General features: G+C 41.0%; 1 protein-coding gene across 7 annotated transcripts in view; it reads left to right on the forward strand.

The window, feature by feature from the left end:
* The window catches only part of si:ch211-108d22.2 (uncharacterized), a 131,998-nt gene that overhangs the window by 19,687 nt on the left and 87,965 nt on the right, over nucleotides 1-24,346 (forward strand). For 5 of the 7 annotated variants that reach the window (XM_059026792.1, XM_059026794.1, XM_059026795.1 and 2 more), the window contains exons 4-6: nucleotides 12,167-13,817; nucleotides 18,149-18,415; nucleotides 18,757-19,005. In XM_059026792.1, the coding sequence (XP_058882775.1) occupies nucleotides 12,167-13,817; nucleotides 18,149-18,415; nucleotides 18,757-19,005 (2,167 nt within the window). The remainder of the gene's footprint in view (nucleotides 1-12,166; nucleotides 13,818-18,148; nucleotides 18,416-18,756; nucleotides 19,006-24,346) is intronic. The other 2 variants (XM_059026793.1, XM_059026797.1) reach the window with 2 other exon arrangements.

Consider the following 24,346-nt stretch of genomic DNA (forward strand, 5'->3'; position numbering starts at 1 on the left):
GATTTGAAATGTATAAAAAAAGAGGGAACACTGACGCTGGATGACTCCATGTTTACAGAATTTCATACTTCTGATTGCTTTTAAAGCAGAGTTATTAAGATGTCATGTTTTTAACGGGAAAATCTAAGCAATATTTTTAAGAGGTTTTATTCCAGTTGAACTAATACCTTGTCTGTGGTCTTATATTTTAACATGGGGGTCAGACCCTCAGTTTTCATCCCCAATCCACACTCCTATACCAGGGGTAGTCAGTTATTTTATGTGTGGTTGCAAATTTCTTGGTTACAACACTGTCAAGTTCAACATTTTTTCACACTGACTAAAACCACATAACTTTTTTTTTATACATTTCAAATTAGAAAATGATTCGGCATCATCAGCCAATCAGCTTCCAGCTATAACGGGTTTCTACTGTCTATTAGAAAACGATTGAGTGCGGGTTTCTTATCAGCAAACATGGTCTCTGCTTTTGCAACCGTGCATTGCTTAATCATGTACACATATGTAAAATATTTCCTGCATTTCCCCCAATATCTATGGGTGAAATAACTCAATAACACTTGTGTGCGTAAAAAAAGTGTATGAATGGATAAAGCGCACATCGAATGGATAAAAGGTACACTGATGGATAAAGCACACATCGAATGGATAAAAGGTACACTGATGGATAAAGCGCACATCGAATGGATAAAAGGCACACTGATGGATAAAGCACACATCGAATGGATAAAAGGTACACTGATGGATAAAGCGCACATCGAATGGATAAAAAGCACACTGATGGATAAAGCGCACATCGAATGGATAAAAGGCACACTGATGGATAAAGCACACATCGAATGTATAAAAGGCACACTGATGGATAAAGCGCACATCGAATGGATAAAAGGTACACTGATGGATAAAGCGCACATCGAATGGATAAAAGGCACACTGATGGATAAAGCACACATCGAATGGATAAAAGGTACACTGATGGATAAAGCGCACATCGAATGAATAAAAAGCACACTGATGGATAAAGCGCACATCAAATGGATAAAAGGCACACTGATGGATAAAGCGCACATCGAATGGATAAAAAGCACACTGATGGATAAAGCGCACATCGAATGGATAAAAGGCACACTGATGGATAAAGCACACATCGAATGGATAAAAGGTACACTGATGGATAAAGCGCACATCGAATGGATAAAAAGCACACTGATGGATAAAGCGCACATCAAATGGATAAAAGGCACACTGATGGATAAAGCGCACATCGAATGGATAAAAGGTACACTGATGGATAAAGCGCACATCGAATGGATAAAAAGCACACTGGTGGATAAAGCGCACATCGAATGGATAAAAAGCACACTGATGGATAAAGCGCACATCGAATGGATAAAAGGTACACTGATGGATAAAGCGCACATCGAATGGATAAAAAGCACACTGATGGATAAAGCGCACATCGAATGGATAAAAAGCACACTGGTGGATAAAGCGCACATCGAATGGATAAAAAGCACACTGATGGATAAAGCGCACATCGAATGGATAAAAGGCACACTGATGGATAAAGCACACACCGAATGGATAAAAGGCACACTGATGGATAAAGCGCACACCGAATGGATGAAAGGCGGCACATTGAATGTATAAAGCTCATATTTAATGTTAGCTGCTTGTTTATAACATTCGACTATTGCATTTAACATTCGATGGTAGTATTTAACATTCAATACTTGCATTTAATATTCAATGTTGAATTTATTATTTGATTTTAAAATTTAACATTTGATACATGAATTTAATATTTAATGCTGCCTCCCATAAGGGAGAGGTTAAGTGTAGGGAGAGCTGTATTTCAGTTGCACTGCGCTGCACAGTCTCAGCTGGACATGTACTGTTCCACCGTTTTATTATTATAATGCATATTAATAGTTTATTTTTAGATCTCAATTGCCTTCATTTTACTCAAATATGTTTTACAAAGGAAAAACAAACAAGTAAAATAACGCCAGCTAAACAAACACCACTATTGTGAATATTGCATTTGAATTGGTGCATTGAGCAGGCTGACATGTCTTTTGTAAATCGCTAATTATTACACTATGTAACACAATTTTTGTTCCTGGGTAGTAAGTGTTATTTCCTAATTGCTTATGCCTCAAAAGTATAGAAAATGGCCATTATTCCCCACAAACTTTGCTTTTGTGACCAGGACAGTGATATTTTGAAATTTACCTATTTCCAATGAGAAAACGGGAGAATTTTTGTCTTTTCGTTCACATAAAGTCAGAAAAAAACAACATATGAATCCAAATTAACATGTATTTATATTAAAGTAATACAAAAATGACTACAAAAGATTTAGAAGCGAGTAGTCTTTCAAGATTTACGATTATACTGTAAATCACTTTCACGAATCAGCCCCCAAATGTAGTCTCCCATCATGTTCTCGTTATACTGTCCTTGGTAGCGGCGTTCAAAGTCCAGTATATCCTGGTGGAAGCGCTCGCCTTGCTCCTCCGAGTACGCTCCCATGTTCTCCTTGAATTTATCAAGATGAGCATCAAGGATATGGACTTTGAGGGACATCCTACAGCCCATTGTGCCGTAGTTCTTCACCAGAGTCTCAACCAGCTCCACATAGTTTTCGGCCTTGTGATTGCCCAGGAAGCCCCGAACCACTGCGACAAAGCTGTTCCAAGCCGCTTTCTCCTTACTAGTGAGCTTCTTGGGGAATTCATTGCACTCCAGGATCTTCTTTATCTGTGGTCCGACGAAGACACCGGCTTTGACCTTTGCCTCAGACAGCTTAGGGAAGAAGTCTTGAAGGTACTTGAAGGCTGCCGACTCCTTATCTAGAGCTCTGACAAATTGTTTCATAAGGCCCAATTTGATGTGCAGTGGTGGCATCAGCACCTTCCGGGGGTCCACCAGTGGCTCCCACTTGACGTTGTTCCTCCCCACAGAGAACTCGGTCCGCTGTGGCCAGTCCCGCCTGTGGTAGTGCACCTTGGTGTCCCTGCTGTCCCAAAGGCAAAGATAGCAGGGAAACTTCGTAAAACCGCCTTGGAGACCCATCAGGAATGCCACCATTCTCCAAGTCTCCTATGACCTTGATGCCATCTCAGAAAAATGCAGATATGTATCCACTTAGGCAGCTGGAACTAAACTGAACTGGTGGGCTTAAGGCCCCTGTATTTATACTAATATTTATATTACTGGAAAGTTCTAGAAAGTTCTAGAAGTTACTCCAAGTTTACTCAGCACTGAATCTATCTGGAATGTTCTGGAAAATAAGTAAATTTCAAAATATCACTGTCCTGGTCACAAAAGCAAAGTTTGTGGGGAATAATAGCCATTTTCTATACTTTTGAGGCATAAGCAATTAGGAAATAACACTTACTACCCAGGAACAAAAAAATTGTTACACTGTGTTATTATTATTTACCATTGTCTAAAAAGTTGCATTAATTTACGAGGCACCGTTGGGGACATAATTCAAACTGACACCTCATACGCACATATTGAAATCTCATACACTACATAGTGAAACCTCACACACTATATACTGAAACCTCATACACTACATAGTGAAACCTCATACACTATATACTGAAACCTCATACACTACATAGTGAAACCTCATACATTATATACTGAAACCTCATACACTACATAATGAAACCTCATACGCACATATTGAAATCTCATACATTACATAGTGAAACCTCACACACTATATACTGAAATCTCATACACTACATAGTGAAACCTCATACACTATATACTGAAACCTCATACACTACATAATGAAACCTCATACACACATATTGAAATCTCATACACTACATAGTGAAACATCATACACTACATACTGAAATTGCATACACTACATTATTAAAAAATAATTTAATTTAATTTTTTTTTTTTTAAACAGCAGACACGGAAGCACAGACGCGTTGTGGCTAGATGCCTTCCTCCATATGTATTCAAACAATGTATTACATTTTTAGCTAGTTAATTGGTGGTTATTACAATTAGTTCATTCATTAGTTCTTAAAAGAACATACTAAATATTACAATAAAACAGCATACAACAGTTGTTTGTCAATGACTTCTGTTACAATTCATTATTTTGCAACAACACAGTTACAGAAGTGGAACCTCATTTAACTGTCCTGGAGATTCAGTTTGAAGCATATCTATCCATTTCACTTCTTTTTGTAACAGTATTGTATCAAGATCACCACCCCTCCTTGGATTCTTAACCAATTCAATACCCAAGAGTCCAAGGGAGCAGATGTCACGATGCCTTATAGCACTTTTGTGTTCATAAATTATTTTTGTGACGGGTGTCACGGTGCTGAACAAATTGACTTGACCCATAATGGCACTTAATAAAAAAGATTTATTTAATAGGGAGTTCATAGAGTACAGGTTACAATCCACATATACGTACAGTACTGTGCAAAAGTTTTAGGCAGGTGTGAAAAAATGCTGTAAAGTAAGAATGCTTTCAAAAATAGACATGTTAATAGTTTATATTTATCAATTAACAAAATGCAAAGTGAGTGAACAGAAGAAAAATCTACATCAAATCAATATTTGGTGTGACCACCCTTTGCCTTCCAAACAGCATTAATTCTTCTAGGTACACTTGCACACAGTTTTTGAAGGAACTCGGCAGGTAGGTTGGCCCAAACATCTTGGAGAACTAACCACAGTTCTTCTGTGGATTTAGGCAGCCTCAGTTGCTTATCTCTCTTCATGTAATCCCAGACAGACTCGATGATGTTGAGATCAGGGCTCTGTGGGGGCCATACCATCACTTCCAGGATTCCTTGTTCTTCTTTACGCTGAAGATAGTTCTTAATGACTTTCGCTGTATGTTTGGGGTCGTTGTTATGGTGCAGAATAAATTTGGGGCCAATCAGATGCCTCCCTGATGGTATTGCATGATGGATAAGTATCTGCCTGTACTTCTCAGCATTGAGGAGACCATTAATTCTGACCAAATCCCCAACTCCATTTGCAGAAATGCAGCCCCAAACATGCAAGGAACCTCCACCATGCTTCACTGTTGCCTGCAGACACTCATTCGTGTACTGCTGTCCAGCCCTTCGGCGAACAAACTGCCTTCTGCTACAGCCAAATATTTCAAATTTTGACTCATCAGTCCAGAGCACCTGCTGCCATTTTTCTGCACCCCAGTTCCTGTGTTTTCGTGCATAGTTGAGTCGCTTGGCCTTGTTTCCACGTCGGAGGTATGGCTTTTTGGCCGCAAGTCTTCCATGAAGGCCACTTCTCACCAGACTTCTCCGGACAGTAGATGGGTGTACCAGGGTCCCACTGTTTTCTGCCAATTCTGAGCTGATGGCACTGCTGGACATCTTCCGAAGTAAGCATGATGTGTCTTTCATCTGCTGCAGTAAGTTTCCTTGGCGACTGCGGTCCTCAACGTTGCCCGTTTCTTTGTGCTTCTTCAAAAGAGCTTGGACAGCACATCTGGAAACCCCTGTCTGCCTTGAAATTTCTGCCTGGGAGAGACCTTGCTGATGCAGTATAACTACCTTGTGTCTTGTTGCTGTGCTCAGTCTTGCCATGGTATATGACTTTTGACAGTAAACTGTCTTCAGCAACCTCCCCTTGTTAGCTGAGTTTGGCTGTTCCTCACCCAGTTTTATTCCTCCTACACAGCTGTTTCTGTTTCAGTTAATGATTGTGTTTCAACCTACATATTGAATTGATGATCATTAGCACCTGTTTGGTATAATTGTTTAATCATACACCTGACTATATGCCTACAAAATCCCTGACTTTGTGCAAGAGTACCTAGAAGAATTCATGCTGTTTTGAAGGCAAAGGGTGGTCACACCAAATATGGATTTGATTTAGATTTTTCTTCTGTTCACTCACTTTGCATTTAGTTAATTGATCAATATAATCTATTAACATGTCTATTTTTGAAAGCATTCTTACTTTACAGCATTTTTTCACACCTGCCTAAAACTTTTGCACAGTACTGTATGTGCTGTGAGACGTCCAACAGGAACAATCGTTTGACAGGTTCTAAATTTCAATCGTTTGACAGGTTATTCTACTGTAAGGGGTTTCGAGTTCTTAAAAAATAATTAATCTTCTTCAGATAAAATTAATCAAAAATAGTTTATTCAGGAATCAAAATGCAAACCGGAACAAAGGAAATCAAAGGCTATGCATCAGTGATCTCACATACAAGTCTCAGCGATGGTGTTCTGAGCTGGCATCAGTGTAGATGTTATTGAGCTGAGCAAAAAACTTACTTTGTACAGAACAGATATACAGCTAGCTTACGTAATTTCCATGACCAAATTTGGCCTTATTTCCCTAGCATGATGCATGGTTTGAGACAAAACACATTAAAAGTTAACATTTGCATTTCTTCTTCACTTTATCAATGTCAGCAGAAACCCAGATAACAAAAAGTTACATTTGAGAACAATGCTGTGAGTTTTGCTCAATTCTCACAGGCAGCATAGCGCTATACCCACGCATCACAAGGTCAAACAACAAGGCTGGTGATTACAAACTGCTGATGTGCAGCAGCTATGTACAGCTTAATTTTAAGACTTCATTAACCCTGCGTTGATTCAGCGCTATTGCCCTACTGAGCAAACAAGAGGTATTTAGAACATTTTACATGTGTATGGTTATTTTTAAACTTTGAGATAATTTGAAAAACGTTGATATTGGTAAATAAAATGCAAGCTTTGCCACATCTTACGAACACGTACTTAATAATGTAGCACGGAATACCCTGAAAAGGCATTAGAGCGCCTGCGTCAATGTCCATTTCTTCACAGCCGGGCCCTCTTCCTCGTAGCTGGTTTAACTAATTCAGGCTAATCAGACGTCAGCCGGATTCAATTAACCCGATAATTGAAGTCAGGCTATCTCCTTTCCTTAACGGCGAATACAGGCTAAAAGTGTCGTTAACTCGATTCTGACTTAAGAAATCCCGATAACTGCGCGTGCTTGTGCTACCTCAAAAGGGAGAATCGCAGAGCACTGAAACAATGATCTTCACGAAAGATGACGTCGAAAGAGATAGCAACTTTTTTCAGCCTGACTGAGCAAGAGTTTATCATGGAAAGTTTTGAGGAATATAAAAGCATTATCACAACTATATGCAACAGTGCTGCTGCTGCAGATAAGCTAAATGTGTAATTTTTTTTTTAAAAAATGCATTTTTTATTACACAGGCTGTGTATTTACCCCAATATAATTATTTCACACACGTCCAATTTAAATCTGCATGCTTGTAGTAAAGGAATGTAACATGGACTGAGAGTTTGTTGCATGAGAATGGTTAGCTCTCTATTGTTTTGTCATCATTTTCCCTTGTTCTTTTTTTAATATATAATAATGTAGAAATTTGTTTTACTAATTAATCGCCAACCGAGTATAGTAATGCGCCACTAGCAAAAAAGCACAGCCCTATGCATATAGTCTGTGTTACTGTCAACGCACGGCTGTGCCGGGTGGTATGGGCAATGTACAGCTCAAGTAGATTTATTAGATAAATGATACCTTGCCGACCGAATCTATAGCGCTCAAATACAAAAACATCTGAATGATGCAAAGGATCTTGGCGATCTCTCAGTACTCTTTACCTATGAAAAGCGAATCAAATCAAAATTGCTCCTTGATCTATGGGATCTCTAAGGAAGTGCGCTGTCATTTTAGAGGGGTGTGTCAAGTGCTTTCATTGGGTAGAAGTACGAGTTTTTATACACAGATCCCGCTAACTTTAAGTTAGCCTGCGCTGGAGCAGGTTTAAGATTAAGGATATGTTGCTATGGTAACTTAGTCGGCTAGACTTTAAGCTTGCTTCGAGGAACGGAAAAAGCCATACTTCTGTCAAGTTAACCTGAGAGTTATCCGGCTTACTCAGTTAGCCAGCTACGAGAAACAGCCCATGAGGTGCAGGAGATGGGCCCAGCTACCACTGTCATGCTGTTATGATCGCTGGCCTGTTTTTATCATGTTACCATGGTACGCTTTGTTTACTTCCGGCTACTAGCAGCCGCATTTGCAGAACTGTGGGTGCGTTCACGACACGCAGACTTAGCAAAGTCTGCCTCTCGTGAACGCACCCTGTAGTTTATTTGGTAGGCTACGAAACGTAAAATAAAATACTGCATATAGACTTTAAAATGTGCTTGTGGTGTTCATTTTTTCTCTTCCTTCCCATTTTTCTGATGGGGCCGGGCCTCAATGACCAGGGCCTCAATGAAAACCCTGCTTACATGCTATCGCTGTGTAGTCTACTAGATCCTACCGTTAAACCCTAATATAAAAACATTCAAAACAATTATGTACAACTGATAAAAGGGAGGGCAACATACCTGTTAAAATCGAGAGGCTTCACGAAAGGCTCCCTACTCAAAGCGTCCGCCACGATGTTCAACCTGCCTGGAATGTGCTTAATATCGAAAGTATAAGGGGCAAGTTTAGCGACCCAACGCTGTTCACACACATCGAATTTTGGTCAGCTGAAGACAATAAAAACAAGTCAGTTGACGTTCTTGTGGTAACAGACCACTTCACAAAGCTGTCTGATGCCTTTCCTTGCAAAGACCAGACTGCCAAACAAGTTGCAAAGAAACTATGGGACAATTTATTTTGTGTGTATGGCTTTCCTGAGCGGATTCACTCCGATCAAGGAGCGAATTTCGAAAGCAACTTAATAGCCAAACTACTTGAGTTAGCTGGAGTTAACAAATCCCATACCACCGCATACCATCCAATGGGTAATGGCGGTACTGAAAGATTCAATAGAACATTGGGGAACATGCTCAGATCGTTGCCACCTAAAGCAAAGCACCAATGGCCTCAACTGATCCAGTCAATGACATTTGTATATAATTGCACGGCCCATGAGATAACTGGATTTGCGCCTTTCTTTCTCATGTTTGGTAGGGTACCCAGGTTGCCAGTCGATTTGATGTTCAAAAATGTCTTGAATGACAGTGCAGTGTGTGATTACAATTCTTATGTCCTGTCTCTCATCAGTGATCTCAAAGAAGCCATGTCTCTAGCTCAGCAACACTCTGCTAAAGAACAGACCCATCAAGCCAAGGAGTATAACAAGAAATTAAAAGGTTCACCTCTCTCCGTGGGAGACAGTCCTCTTAGCCAATAAAGGGGAACGAGGCAAACGAAAACTGGCAGATAAATGGGAACCAACAGTGTACACTGTGTTAGACACAAATCCTTCAATCCACATTTATAAGATCCAGGATCAGTCTGGGAACACCAGAGCAGTGCACAGAAATCTGCTGCTCCAAGCCAACTTCTTGCCTCTCCATATGCCTGACGATAACCCTTCCACAGATTTCCTTAGTGAGATGGAAGACAATTCATTACAAGATTTGCTGCCTTCAGAGTCTGTTGCCCTTGTCGAGGAAGCAAGTGCTGATGATCGCGTCCGCTCCTGGGTTTTTGACAACTCGACTTGCAACAATACCGGCGAATCTCAAACATTACAAGACTTGGATTCTAATTCTGTTTCTGCCTTAACTACTGAGAACCTGGCACAATTAGATGAGAGCTCAAACGCATGTAGCAATCCAGGCACTGATGTCTCATCTGCTCCTCCCACTTTCCCTCACAGCACTAGCTCCCCCACTTGTCACACTAGTATTCAGGGCTCTGTCTCTGGCCGTGAACCTGTCCGAACTAGATTTGGTAGAATTGTTCGATCAGTGAATAGGTTAATTGAGCACATGACTTTGCAACACGATCAGAATCTGCTCCCTAGTGTGTAATCCTTTACTTCGTTTTAATGACTGACGGGAGATGTTGGTAATTTTCTTGTATCAGAAGTATCTATATTATCTATACATGTTTTGTTCTTTACCACCCTGATGTTAAGCTTAGATGCTATGGAATTCCTGTTTTATTTACTGCATGTCTATTGGCCAAGGTGTTTGTGGTGTACTAGGCATCACATTAGTCTAGGAGAGATTTGAGACTTGATCAACCTCAATTTTTCTCTCCAAGCCTTCTGTTAGGTAGCAAAATGCTAACTTAAGATGTATATGTATTTTCATATGTGTCTGACTTGGGCCTGATGATTCTTGAGTGTTTGAATTCTAATGGGTGGCTACTTTTTTTTTTTCCTTACAATGTTGTATATTGATTTTGGTGTAATTTAAGGGGGGTGAGTGTAACAGGTTTAATACAGAGTTTAATTCTACCAGTTTAATTTCACCAAAAGTCAATTGTGATAATGAGGTTAACTGTTCTGACACCTTGTGGTGAGACAAAGGGAGTGGACAATGCCCTTTTAAATAGTTCCAGTTTCGGGTTACCTCTTCCAGTCACTGCTTGAATGGAAAGAGGGTAAGCATCATGACATTTCCTCCAATCATAATCTTTAGTTTTATCGAGATAAAAGTACTCCAATAGTTTTGTAATTTTAACAAACTGAAAATAACTTCTACCTGTAATGTTTTATTCTCATATAAGTGCGCTATTTGTTTTTAATACATATATTTTTGTTGCATTTGTGATTACTGTAGTTACATGTGGTTGCTATGTATACTGTACGCTGTCCCACGGGGATTTGACCTAAGCTGAATTGCATATCGGGTGAATCTATTTTAATTTGTTTTAGGGATTTAAGAAAACGTACATTGCTGCCTGAAACTGAAATCTGTTTAAAAGGGCATTGTCCACTCCCTTTGTCTCACCACAAGGTGTCAGAACAGTTAACCTCATTATCACAATTGACTTTTGGTGAAATTAAACTGGTAGAATTAAACTCTGTATTAAAACTGTTACATATGATATGTATTATAAAACATGAACTTATAAACTGATAGCATACATAAACACGTGGATTTTGTGCAGTATAGGTTATTACAAGCATATACTTTTTATTATTTATGTATTTATTTATTTTATTTTATTTTATTTATTTATTAGCAGACACCCTTACCCAGGGCGACTTACAGTTGTATACAAAAAAATACGTATCAAGAATTACAGTACAATTAAGAGCAAGATACAAAATACAATGACTGCAGTCCTAATAAGAGCAACAAAACACATACGATTTGATATCAGGACAGTTCAAGAGCAGGTAACAGTGCTGATAGTTACATCAGGGTTAGATGCGAGTGCAAGTGAAATACAAAATACTACGAATTGGGTTAAGTGCAGGATTAAATACAGTAAAATAGGGAGCAGATAAGTGTGAGTTAAAGGGCATTGAGGGCAGAGTGCTATATTGTCCTGAAGGGAAGAGTTGAGTTTTACAGGTGTTGTCTGAAGAGGTGTGTCTTGAGGAGATGCCGGAAGGTGGTCAGGGACTGGGCAGTCCTGACATCCATAGGAAGGTCGTTCCACCACTGCGGGGTGAGGGTGGAGAAGAAGCAGGCTCTGGAGGCAGGGGAGCGTAGAGGAGGTACAGCCAGTCTTCTACTGCAGGCAGAGTGGGGTGGGGGTGCAGGGAGAGATGAGGGTCTGGAGGTAGCTGGATGCAGTCTGGTCAAGGCATCGGTAGGCGAGTACAAGAGTCTTGAACTGGATGAGAGTGGTGATTGGGAGCCAGTGGAACACTAGGTGAGCAGCAGAGTTCTGGGTGAGCTGGAGTGGACTGGTGGCGGACGCAGGGAGGCCAGCCAGGAGGGAGTTGCAGTAGTCTAGGCGGGAGAGTACCAGGGTAGGTGGAGTATAACCACACAGACCCCAAAAACACAAACACTGAAATACCCATATACTATAACCACACATACACCAGAAACACAAACAAACACTGAAATATCCATATTCTATAACCACACATACACCAAAAACACAAACAAATACTGAAATACCCATATACTATAACCACACAGACACCAAAAACACAAATACTAAAATACCCATATTCTATAACCACACAGACACCAAAAACACAAACAAATACTGAAATACCCATATACTATAACCACACAGACCCCAGAAACACAAGCAAATACTGAAATACCCATATACTATAACCACACAGACCCCAGAAACACAAACAAATACTGAAATGCCCAGGTTCATATCATGGTATACCGGCATACCCTCATATCCTAGTAACATATATGCTGAATAAAGGTTACCTAAATATACACATGTGTTTTTTTTCTAGGTGCAAGTTCTTGTCAGGCCTACCAAAACAAGCTTAAATCACATGGAAAAGACATTATTGACAAGGAATGGAAAAAGATCAGACAACTTCTAGGAGATGAGGAGAAACGGATCGACTTGAAATACATACCTGTTGTCTTAGACACTGACAAGTCTGAGATTTACAAAAGCAAAAAGTACAAGAAATCTCGCCCCAAAAAGATGAAACTTTATATCCCAGTTGACAAAAGAAAGATGGTCATTGATGACTTGTTTAAAACCCACGAGAAGACTATTCTACTTGTTGGAAAGCCTGGAATTGGAAAAACCGTTGCTGCTCAGCAGTTAATGAATCTCTGGATAGACCGCAAACGTCAGGTTCCAAACTACATGTTTTATTTTGATGAACTAACCTTGGCTCGTATGCCAACGTCTTTAAATTTGAAATCACTTCTGTTTGATAATTACTGCCGTCCAGATAATACTGTTGATGAAGGTGACGTTTTTCATGATATTGAACAGAATTCAAAAATGGTTTTTATCATTTTTGATGGCATAAGTGAACATTTTCTGAACTCAATTACAACAGACACCAAGTCACTAATTTACAGAATTATAGAAAAGAAGCTCCTACCACAGGCTAAGATCTTAATTGCTTGCAGACCACACACAGAATACTTTCAACTAGACGAATCGACAAGCTACAGAGTGGAAGTGCTTGGATTCAGTGAGGACAGCATTAAGGATTACTTTAAGACAGTGTTAGCAGGGAAAGAGAATGCAATCAGTCTGGATCTCTTCAGTCTCTGTCATGTCCCGATGTATGCCTATATTAATGCATGCTGCATTTTATCTGGATATTGCAAGTCTGACAGTCAACCCACTACTGTAACTGAAATATATGTACACATATTCCGCTACTCCATTGGAAAACACGGGGCAAAAGCCAAAGGCCACCCCATGAGGATTTATTCTGATGCAGAACTCGCAGAATATAGAGGTGAACTCATGCCTTTAGCGAAAACTGCTTTCTATGAGATGCAGCACAAAAGTGTGAATTTTATCAACCCGCCCTTGGCTGCCAGTAGTGTGGAAAACAGCTTCTTGCGATATACTTGCGAAGTACGAGATTCAGTCACCTCTAGAAAAACATACTTTGCATTTCTTCACAACACAATGCAGGAATTCTGTGCTGCTCTTTGGCTTCTGAAGAATCCATCTGAAATCAATGAGATTATTCAGAGATGCAGGACTCCTGATGGAAGTCATCTGAGATACATGGTCTTTTTCTTGTGTGGATTTCTGGCCAAAAATAATGCTAAACTCTTAACATTTCTGTTTCCTGAAAGCCACAAAAACACCATCTCTTCAGTCTCTCCTGGACTGATAAATAAGTTAATCGAAGGAGAGGACTGTGAGGAAGCAGACATTCTTTTTGCTTGTCAATGCTTGTACGAGGCACAATCACCAGGAGCTTGTTTACAGTTCCTGAAGGAAATGGATTTTGACCTGTATCTGGAATCACAGCTTGACCCATCCCAGTGCTGTGCAGTTGCTTATGTGATTAAGCAAGCACAAGAAGAAAAAGTGAAATTAAACTTAAAACATTTCATTGCCTCTGACACTAAATTGAAGCTGTTACTTGGCTGTATGGGAAAAATTGAACCACACAGGTGAGTTTTTGTTAAACTTTTATATGATCAAATAGGCCCTGAATAACATTAAAATGCCCCAAAAAATAGCTACTGTACATTACAGAGGTTGATAAAAGATCTGCTCATTTTCAGCAGCTATGCTTTTTTTTTTTTTTTTTATTTAGTAGTCAATTCATTTATACCCTGTTTTTCTCCCAATTTGAAATGCCCAATTGTAATTATGCTCAGCCCACTGCTACCACCCCTGCGTTGACTCGGGAGTGGCGAAGACGAACACACGCTGTCCTCCGAAGCGTGTGCCGTCAGCCGACTGCTTCTTTTCACTCTGCAGGCCTGCCATGCAGCCAGCCCAGAGCTACAGCGTTGGAGGATAACGCAGCTCTGGGCAGCTTACAGGGAAGCTGGCAGGCACCCGGACAGTCTACAGGGGTCGCTGGTTCGGGGTGAGCCGAGGACACCCTTGCCGACCCTTTTCCCCCGACCATTTTCCCCACGCTTACCTATCTCAGGTGCCCAATTACACGTGACCACGTCACACTCCATGGCAGCGGGGCATGACCTGGCCAGATGTCCCTATTGGTTGCACCTAAAACAAGTTGGGGGGGACAGAGGGAGCAATGGTTAAATATCTCTCCCGTTGCTGGTATGGCAACGGGGCAGGGTCAGCACCTGTACCCCAGCTGGGCATGTCTCCGGGGATCTTCAGTATTCCCTGAACTGTACCCGGTGGGTCTCTGCCGTAACGTTGAGGCGGCGGAGAATGGCCAGCTTGACCAAGTCGTAACTGGCGGCGTTGAGGTCGCTCATAGCCTGGTAGGCTGCCTGAGCCTCCCTGATCAGGCAGGGTTCCAGCTGGCTTGCCCAGAACTCCCCCGGCCATGCCACAGTGGTAGCCAGCCGCTCAAACGCAACCAGGTACGCCTCTGGGTCATCCTTCGCCGTCATCTTCATCGCCCGAGCCTTCGGTGCTGACATTGCTGGTGTTCCTGTAGAGGCTGGAACGTGCCAGCCCTACTTTTTCAATGAGCGCAGTGTAGCACTCCTCCCTCTTTCTCTCCTCTGCATCCCGTCTGCTGTCCAGCATCTCCAGCAGCTCCGCCAGTGTGTTGCAATTATATCCCACTGCTAACACCACGTGTGGCAAAGTGGCTGATTGTATACAGGTGCAGGAGTGATGCAGTGCGCAATGAACAAACAGAGAATTGTAATCCAGTGGAAACGGGTTTTTAATGATTATAATCCTGATCTGGTGACCAAACAATAACTTCAGGCAATACATAACAGTGTGTACTGTACTGGAATAAATCAACGGGTTACAGTCCCAAATAAGAAATACACGTATCACTCCCACGGATACGTGTTAGCTGTCTAGTGATTTACAAAACAAAAGACAATTACTAACAACGACAAACAAACAAAAACACTCAAATACTTTTTTTGTTTAGGGTTTCTCCCGGTCCTCCCAGTTTCTCTCTTTTTAAACCAAGCAAAGGAGTAGATTGCGATTCTCCGTCCCCTTTTATGCTGTCACGCATGACTCCTTGGTAAACGAGTGCAGCCATCTCTACTATCTGCAGCTGCTATGTCGTTTCCCTTCCGGGTCCGACTTCCCGGCCCAGGGAAAGAACTGTCAGGCCAGCCTGTCCAAAGAACTCTACTTCCGCTGCTTAGCGCCCTCACAGGTCGGGAGGGAGATTTACTACCAAAACTCATTGTATTTCTGTCACAGGGTTGGACACTGTCCATATTGTGCACAGACACTTATTTTTTGTGTGCGCCGATACTGTATGTTGTGCGCACTGACATTGTACTACTACATAGTACAGAGTCTGTTCTGCCATGCCTGGGTTTCTCTGAGTCAGAGACGGTTCAAGATGCTGACTTTGCAATGGCTGTTACAGGCTAGGCGACTGGTTCACCATGGTGGACCTAAAGGACGCCTATTTTCACATCCCCATAAAACCAGCACACAGAAAGTACCTGAGGTTCGCCTTTCAGGGAACAGTATACCAGTTCTGTGTTGTGCTGTTCAGCCTCTCTGTAGCTCCACGCTTATTTACAAAATGCATGGAGGCTATACTGGCCCCGTTGAGACTCTGAGGCATCAGAGTCCTCAACAACCTGGACGATTGGCTCATTTGTACCGAGTATCCAGCACAGGCACATGAACACACAGAGCTCATCACTAACCACCTCATGTTGGCCACCCTGTCAGACGACAGAGTGAAGAGAGTAACTGCCTGCCTAGAGCTGTTTCAGCTCAGCAGGGCGCTACCAGTAGTGGTTTTCCAGAGGCTTATGGGCCTGATGGCAGCAGCATCCAACACCCTTCCACTGGGTCTCCTGCATATGCACCCCCTGCAGGCTTGGTTCAACCACACGGCTTGTCAGCCTGTGTTAAATTGCAACCTGCTGTTGACAGTGTCTGCATACCTGAATAGAATACCAAAGCTGTGTGCAAACTTCCAAGAGCATAAGAGGGCTACAGACACAGGTACTGGTATCATTTCCCTGACAGGAGGCCGCGGGTACCGTACCGACTTGGTGCAAGTCACCGCACGTGTACAGTACTGAGGCCGCTGGTACCGTACCGACTTGGTGCAAGTCACCGCACGTGTACAGTACTGAGGCCGCGGGTACCGTACTGACGCAGTGCAAATCACTGCACTTGCACCATATCCAGGGTACCGTAGCACCGAGGCTGTTCAGTTTACTGTTCAATTTTCTGGGCAGTTTTCAGTACTGTAACCTGCCCTGTTACATTCTGTACATCAGTGCTGATGCTGAGCAGACTGAGGTGGTAGTTGTTGGGTTCTTTTTTCACAGTATTGCGCACTATTGCTTTGTTACATTCTGTACTGGGGTGTTGCTACTGAACAGCCTGAGGCAGTACTGTACTAGTACATCACTGTGCAGCGGTGCTTGGGTAGACTGAAGCAACAGGTGTTCACTGCATTGCTGTTGCATCATGCCGATTTCCTGTGACATATGCAAGGTCAGTCTCCCAGTGGAGGCTAAGCACGACAGGTGCTCTTCCTGTCTAGGGCCAGAGCATGCAAGACAGGCACTTGCTGACCGCAGCTTCTGCAAGTTTTGTGCGACTTGTTCTAAGTATCTCAGCTCTAAAGAGATGTCCATTCCTCTTGGGCAGGGCCCTTCCCCATCACCTGCTAAAGACGTGTCTACGGATGGCTCGGTGCCAAGGCAGAGTAGGAAAACTGCCCGAGGCAAGAACCCACGTAAGAAGCCGTCCTTACGGTCTTCATCTTCCTCTGCCTCCCCTTCTCTTTCTCCGTCTCCTCCTCTCCCTCCTAAAAAGAGGAAGAGTCACCATTCTAAGAGATCGGCTGACTGAACAAATGGAGAAACTCTGGGCAGTTGTTTCCCATCAGGGCACAGTGCTTGCTGAGCTGCTGTGTGAGCGCACTGCTCCGCCTGCCCCCCCCCCCCCGTTCCCTTAGAACAACATGGGGCTTTAAGTACAGACTGGCACCACGACGATATGCTGTCAATTCTGTATCTGTTACGGGGCAAAGTCCCAGGGACAGGCTTGTCTAAGCAGCGTCTGTCTAAATGGTTGGCAGGCACAGTTTTGTAGCTTTTGTAGTTTTGTAGTTTTGTAGCTTTGTAGCTTTGTAGCTCAGTGGTATACAGCTTGGGCATACTCACCCATTTGTAATGGTTAATATTCCCTACTTGAAAGGGAAAGTTATTATAATAACCCTGGTTCCCTGAAATTAGAAATATTATCATTAACTTTGGGATTGCGGCGTTCATGGTTGCAGTTCTCAAAGGAAAATGACATTGTTGTCAGTGTGCGTAGCTGCTATATGCTCTCGGGGGCGGAGCAGCAGCCATGTCACACTGCTCTGACGAGAAGTCTTTGGTATAAGTTTTCAGGTTCGGGTGTCTTAAAGGGGAACACCCATTTTGTAATGGTTAATATTCCTATTTCAGGGAACCAGGGTTATGATAATAACCTAATGTTATGTTGAGCATTATAACTTTAGGTTCAATAATTTACATTAAATTTCCAACAAAAAATCCCTTTACTTTACCCCAGAGTTTGTAAAGTTTACAGAATTTATAAAAAATAAAATAATGTTCTTTTGATTTTTTTTTTTTTTTGTGATCTTGCAAAAAAATAAATGTTTTGTAAGGGTGAAAATATAGTAATTTGTTCTGGCATGGGTCTGGAAAGTTTTATTTTAACTTTACTGTCTTTAACAGGTTTTTATTTTGTATCACTTTAAAGACAAAGTGCTAAAACAGACATGCTTGGTTGTGGGGTGATGTCTGTGATGAAAACACTTGGCTGTAAAAGGGTTAAATGTGTTTTTCATCTACAGGTTGGCTCACGAGGACATTGTACTGTTCATAAGATCAATGTACAGCATACAAAGATGTGAGAATCTTCAGGAGAACGTCGTCAGTTTTCAGAATCTAATTGGAAGAGAATTAAAGTACACAGCATGTTCTTACTTGCTTAACCAGGATGTTGAAAGTTTAAAGTGGTTCATACAGATTTCTTCTGAAGAAATTCAACTTCATCTTAATGGATACATAGCAGCATGTGTGTCACTTGTAGCTAGGCTGTCGGGACTTTCTAATTGGAGGTATGTATTAAAAGGAAATCAAAGTTGTCCCAGATAAATGTGAAAGATGAGTTGTATTAAAATAAGTGGCGAGAAGGTCCCCAAATATAAAGGATACATTTGCACAATAATTATACAGTTTACTACTGTACTTAAATCGTGCAAATACATAACCATGTTTTTTTTTTACCATGCATGCCTATCTGTGATTTACCATGACTTCACTAAGCTTTACTATGCTTGTATCATGGTTATACACATTATTAAGATGCCCAGCTGTATTACCCAAGAAGACTGAAAATCAATATTGAAGTAAAACAGAGCTACTGTAGTTAATTATTGCCAATCTTCTCTTTTTTTAGGTTAACAGATGAAACCATTCTTTACATCTGCAAAGAGATCCCTGTGAACACATCAGAACAGTTCCTCAAAGGATTACATCACAGGATATGTTTTTCAAGAAGTAAACTAGACGGACAGGACTGCACAGCCCTGGCTTCAGTTATATCAAACAGTGCAATGCCTGTGGAGCTTGATATCTCTCAGTGTGATCTCACAAGTAATGCAGTCTGTACTTTGAATACTTGTACCACTAAACTGTCAATACTCAGGTAGGTGTCTTGTGTATTAGATTCAAAAGTCGTCAAACTGAGATGTTCATGAATTAAGTTTTTCCATAACATCTTTTTTAAGTTTACAGAAAACTTTTTTTTTGATAGCATAAAATGAGGATGATCTGAGGTTGTGGGATATCAAGTTGTTCCAGGACACACCTCAATTTCATAATTTATAGTTTCCATATCAAGTCATAAGTGCTTATCCAACACAATTCCATTGCAGATCTGGGGTTTCTGCTTCTCTAAATGTTCCCCCCTTGCTTCGCTTATTACTAATTGCCCAGCCCTTTTAAGCTATTCAGAGGTACCAGATAGGGATGGGAAAACTGCAAAGTGGTTAAACGTTGAATAATATGCTAGACGTATAATCGGTCACATGACAAATTTCACCAAACGCATATTTTTTAATGTATTAATTTTAGTCATATACAGTCAGTCTGTCACGTACCTGGCTGCTGTGGAGTAAGGGTGGATATTATAAAAAGGAAGAGGTTTGGCAATTGCCTCCAAGTAGCTTTTCTAATTGGTGCAACAAAGATTGACACTGGGGCGGGTTTTATTCTCGGTCGATCTGGCGCTTCATTGGTGCATTCTGTGTTCGTGCTGTAGTGGGCGTGGTATGGTATCAACTCCACGGTGTAATGAAGTTAATGACAAGCGTTTTTTTCTGAAGTTTGTTATATTTTTTTAATAAAATGGCATCTCTAAACAAAGGAACTAAGTGAAGCCACGTTTGGAAGTATTTTGAGGAAACACACGAGAAAACCGTGCTATGTAAATAATTATGCCAAACAAAATTGCTGTACCACAAAAACACGTTCAGTGCTTCACCATTTGAAATGAAAACATTCAGAAATTCCTGTGGATGGAGTTACTGATGGCAGTAAAAAACAAACTAGAAAACTAAACAGAACGTTGCAGATGACGACTGACATAACAATGTATTGGAATCTGTGCATTTGATAGAGTCTGTAACGTATGTAGCTGTGTTTCTTTTTTTTTTTTTTTTTTACATGCAGGATAGCCGCTATAAGATTGTTACCTTTATTAAAAATGTGCACGGATGAATCTACAGGTTAATCAACTAATGCCCATAAATTAACCAACCAAAAGTTTGAATCAAGTTACAACACTAATTTCAATGGTGGGCTTTTTTTTTTTTTTTTCTTTACTTTTGTAGTTAAGTCTTTGAGATGTTAAAATATGATTTGCTTATTTAGGGGTTCTTTGCTTGGACAATACTAACCAGGGCTGTCAGTATACATCATAATATAATATAAAGAGTGTGTGTGTATGTAGATATGGTTTAAATGTTTAAACGCTGACACTTGCATAGCATTTAAACGCTCATAAAAATATACCAAAAGCACATCACCAGGAACTAGACAGGGCTCCTCACTCTCTCCTCTAATTTTCTGTTTTATGGAACCCCTTGTCATTGCCAAAAATGATTGGAGAGTGTACAGGATGTTAAATACACTTCTGGTGCACACTCAATAGGAGTTATAACATTTTGGTTAAATATGACAGCGTCAGAACAGACTATACACATTATTTCCAGAAGCAGTGTTAAGAGAATTTCTTTTTGGCATATAGTCTTGAGATATTAAACCTGGCTGAATAAACCCATATGATAACATGGAGCTGAAATCAGTCATTCACACTATGCTACAGTTTGCAAGTCAAGCAATAAATCTAGCCTCTTTTTGTTTCACATTCATTTCTGTTACTATATGCAGCTAACCTCTCCAAAAACTTATAATATGGAAATAATAGCGATGGTCCTATATCCCTGACAACACTGTAGTACATCTTTTATATTGCTGAAAATGAGAAGTACTAAAACCTGTGGTTTTAATGGTTTTTTTCTTTTTTTTTTTTTTGTTTGTTTTAATTTAGTCATTAGGAATATTCAATGCAGTGCGCTAAAATTGTATATCGATATTGTGCACATATTTTGATATCGATAATATCAAAGGCTGTTATTGTTTTAATATTCCATCATCAGTCATCTCAAAACCAAAATATTTATATACTTCACTGTGCACAGAATCCGGAAGTAATTGAATCTTCAGCTGTTGCATTATTCTGAGATGTGGTTTGATGTTTTAATACCGAAAGTTCACATTTTAAAAATACATTAATAAGAGTGTAAGTAACACCGTGTAACAATTATTATAATTTTTTTTGGTTCCTGGGTAGTAAGTGTTATTTCCTAATTGCTTATGCCTCAAAAGTATAGAAAATGGCTATTATTCCCCACAAACTTTGCTTTTGTGACCAGGACAGTGATATTTTGAAATGTACCTATTTTCCAGAACATTCCAGATAGATTCAGTGCTGAGTAAACTTGGAGTAACTTCTAGAACTGTCTAGAACTTAATATAAATAGTAGTATAAATACAGGGGCCTTAAGCCCACCAGTTCAGTTTAGTTCCAGCTGCCTAAGTGGATACATATCTGCATTTTTCTGAGATGGCATCAAGAGGCTGCAAGCATCCGGCAGACGCATTTTGCTATGTCTGCGGCCAATTTATCAAGACAAGAGCGAAAAAGTACTCCGTGGAAGCATCTGCTAAGATGTGTGAGGCCTACAAGGCATATTTCGGCATGCCTGTCGGGGATCAAGACAAACCCTGGGCACCTCATTTCGCCTGCGAGCACTGCATAAAAACTCTGGAAGGTAAGATGGACAATTGTTGCTCGGAATTTTATGTTACAAAATTTGTTAAAATTTTTAAAATTGTAAAAGTTTTTAATTTTAAAATGTTTTACAATTTTCAATGTTATTGAAAAAATATATCATATATGAAAAATGTTGCGAGAATCTCTTACACATTATGTCATGGGTGAAATAAATGTATTTTTGTAGGATGGTACAGAGGGGAAAAGAGAGCCATGAAGTTCGCTATCCCAAGAATTTGGCGGGAACCCACTGACCACTCAAGCAACTGCTACTTCTGCATGGTGGACCCTTCCAAACGTCGGACTGGCAAGAATGCACCTGCTATCACGTATCCGGACCTTCCTTCATCCATCGCCCCGGTGCCACACTGCCATGAGCTCCCCGTACCCACTCCTCCGGAGAGAGAGCAGTCGTCTTTAGAAGAGAGCAGCAAGTCAGAAAGCGAGGAAGACGTTGTAGATCCAGATGACAATTTCAGAGGTGGAGCTGAGGAGAGAAACCCATACTACCCCAACCAAAAAGACCTCAACGACTTGATTAGAGATCTTGGTCTCACCAAGTCCAATGCCGAGCTTTTGACGTCTAGGCTCAAGCAGTGGAACTTGTTGGATGAAAGTGTGCAAGTCGCAGATCAGAGGAAGCGTCACCAACCTTTTTCCAGCTTCTTCACCCGTCAAGATGGGCTCTGCTTCTGCCACAATGTGACCAGTCTGTTCGAGGCAATCGGAATCGCCTGTAACCAGAATGAGTGGCGCCTCTTCATTGACAGCTCATCCAGGAGCCTCAAAGCCGTGCTGCTCCATAATGGTAACAAGTACCCGTCTCTTCCCCTGGCTCACTCGGTGCACCTCAAAGAGGATTACAACAGCATCAAGACCTTGCTGGACGCCTTGAAGTATGATGAGTACGGCTGGGAGGTCATAGGAGACTTCAAAATGGTGGCATTCCTGATGGGTCTCCAAGGCGGTTTTACCAAGTTTCCCTGCTATCTTTGCCTTTGGGACAGCAGAGACACCAAGGCGCACTACCACAGGCGGGACTGGCCACAGCGGACCGAGTTCTCTGTGGGGAGGAACAACGTCAAGTGGGAGCCACTGGTGGACCCCCGGAAGGTACTGATGCCACCACTGCACATCAAATTGGGCCTTATGAAACAATTTGTCAGAGCTCTAGATAAGGAGTCGGCAGCCTTCAAGTACCTTCAAGACTTCTTCCCTAAGCTGTCTGAGGCAAAGGTCAAAGCCGGTGTCTTCGTCGGACCACAGATAAAGAAGATCCTGGAGTGCAATGAATTCCCCAAGAAGCTCACTAGTAAGGAGAAAGCGGCTTGGAACAGCTTTGTCGCAGTGGTTCGGGGCTTCCTGGGCAATCACAAGGCCGAAAACTATGTGGAGCTGGTTGAGACTCTGGTGAAGAACTACGGCACAATGGGCTGTAGGATGTCCCTCAAAGTCCATATCCTTGATGCTCATCTTGATAAATTCAAGGAGAACATGGGAGCGTACTCGGAGGAGCAAGGCGAGCGCTTCCACCAGGATATACTGGACTTTGAACGCTGCTACCAAGGACAGTATAATCGAGAACATGATGGGAGACTACATTTGGGGGCTGATTCGTGAAAGTGATTTACAGTATAATCGTAAATCTCGAAAAACTACTCACTTCTAAATCTTTTGTAGTCATTTTTGTATTACTTTAGTATAAATACATGTTAATTTGGATTCATATGTTGTTTTTTTCTGACTTTATGTGAACGAAAAGACACAAATTCGCCCGTTTTCTCATTGGAAATAGGTAAATTTCAAAATATCACTGTCCTGGTCACAAAAGCAAAGTTTATGGGGAATAATAGCCATTTTCTATACTTTTGAGGCATAAGCAATTAGGAAATAACACTTACTACCCAGGAACAAAAATTGTGTTACATAGTGTTATTTAATTAGCTGACAGTCATGCATCCTTATTAAACTCGTGCAGACTATGGATGAGGGGTAATAGGATAATTAATAGCTAGTTAACCCCTCAGCCAGAATATAAAAGCCTGCAGCTGTGGAATTGTGCAGCTGCGCTCAGGGAAGAGTGTCAGAGGAGAGAAACAATTGCTACTTATTGAAGGTACTCGTATCTGTGGTTTGTTTATTTTGTTTCTATTTGTTTGGCCAACGTGCCCTTTTGTTTATGTCTTTTGTTTTGTTATTTAATAAACAGGCTGAGCGCCGTTGCGCTTCAGTTTCACCCGCCATTCATTGTTTTGGTTTGTGTTCCTGGTCCGTGACGTCACCAGACCTGCGCACAGCAAACCACTCTGTCACAGACGGGCATTTAATTTTTAATGAGCGGAGACATTTTCAGCAGCACAGAAAAAACAAAACAGTGCACAATAACTTGTTTACAACTAAAAAATAATAATAAAAAAACAGGAAAACACTGTAAATCTGATGTATTTCTTAGTTATATTAGAACATTTATTCTGTCTCACGTGTTTTAATAGATGTTTTTACAACATTTATAAATATCAGGAAACAAATGGATATAAGCATGTTTTTCCTTATTACTGATAATAATGATTTGAATTAACTTATTTTATTGATAAATATTTATTATTGCTTCTAAAGACTCTTTGAGAATAAACGTGTATTATGTCATTGC

Source organism: Acipenser ruthenus, chromosome 7, assembly GCF_902713425.1.
Source record: "Acipenser ruthenus chromosome 7, fAciRut3.2 maternal haplotype, whole genome shotgun sequence".
Classification (NCBI taxonomy): domain Eukaryota; kingdom Metazoa; phylum Chordata; class Actinopteri; order Acipenseriformes; family Acipenseridae; genus Acipenser; species Acipenser ruthenus.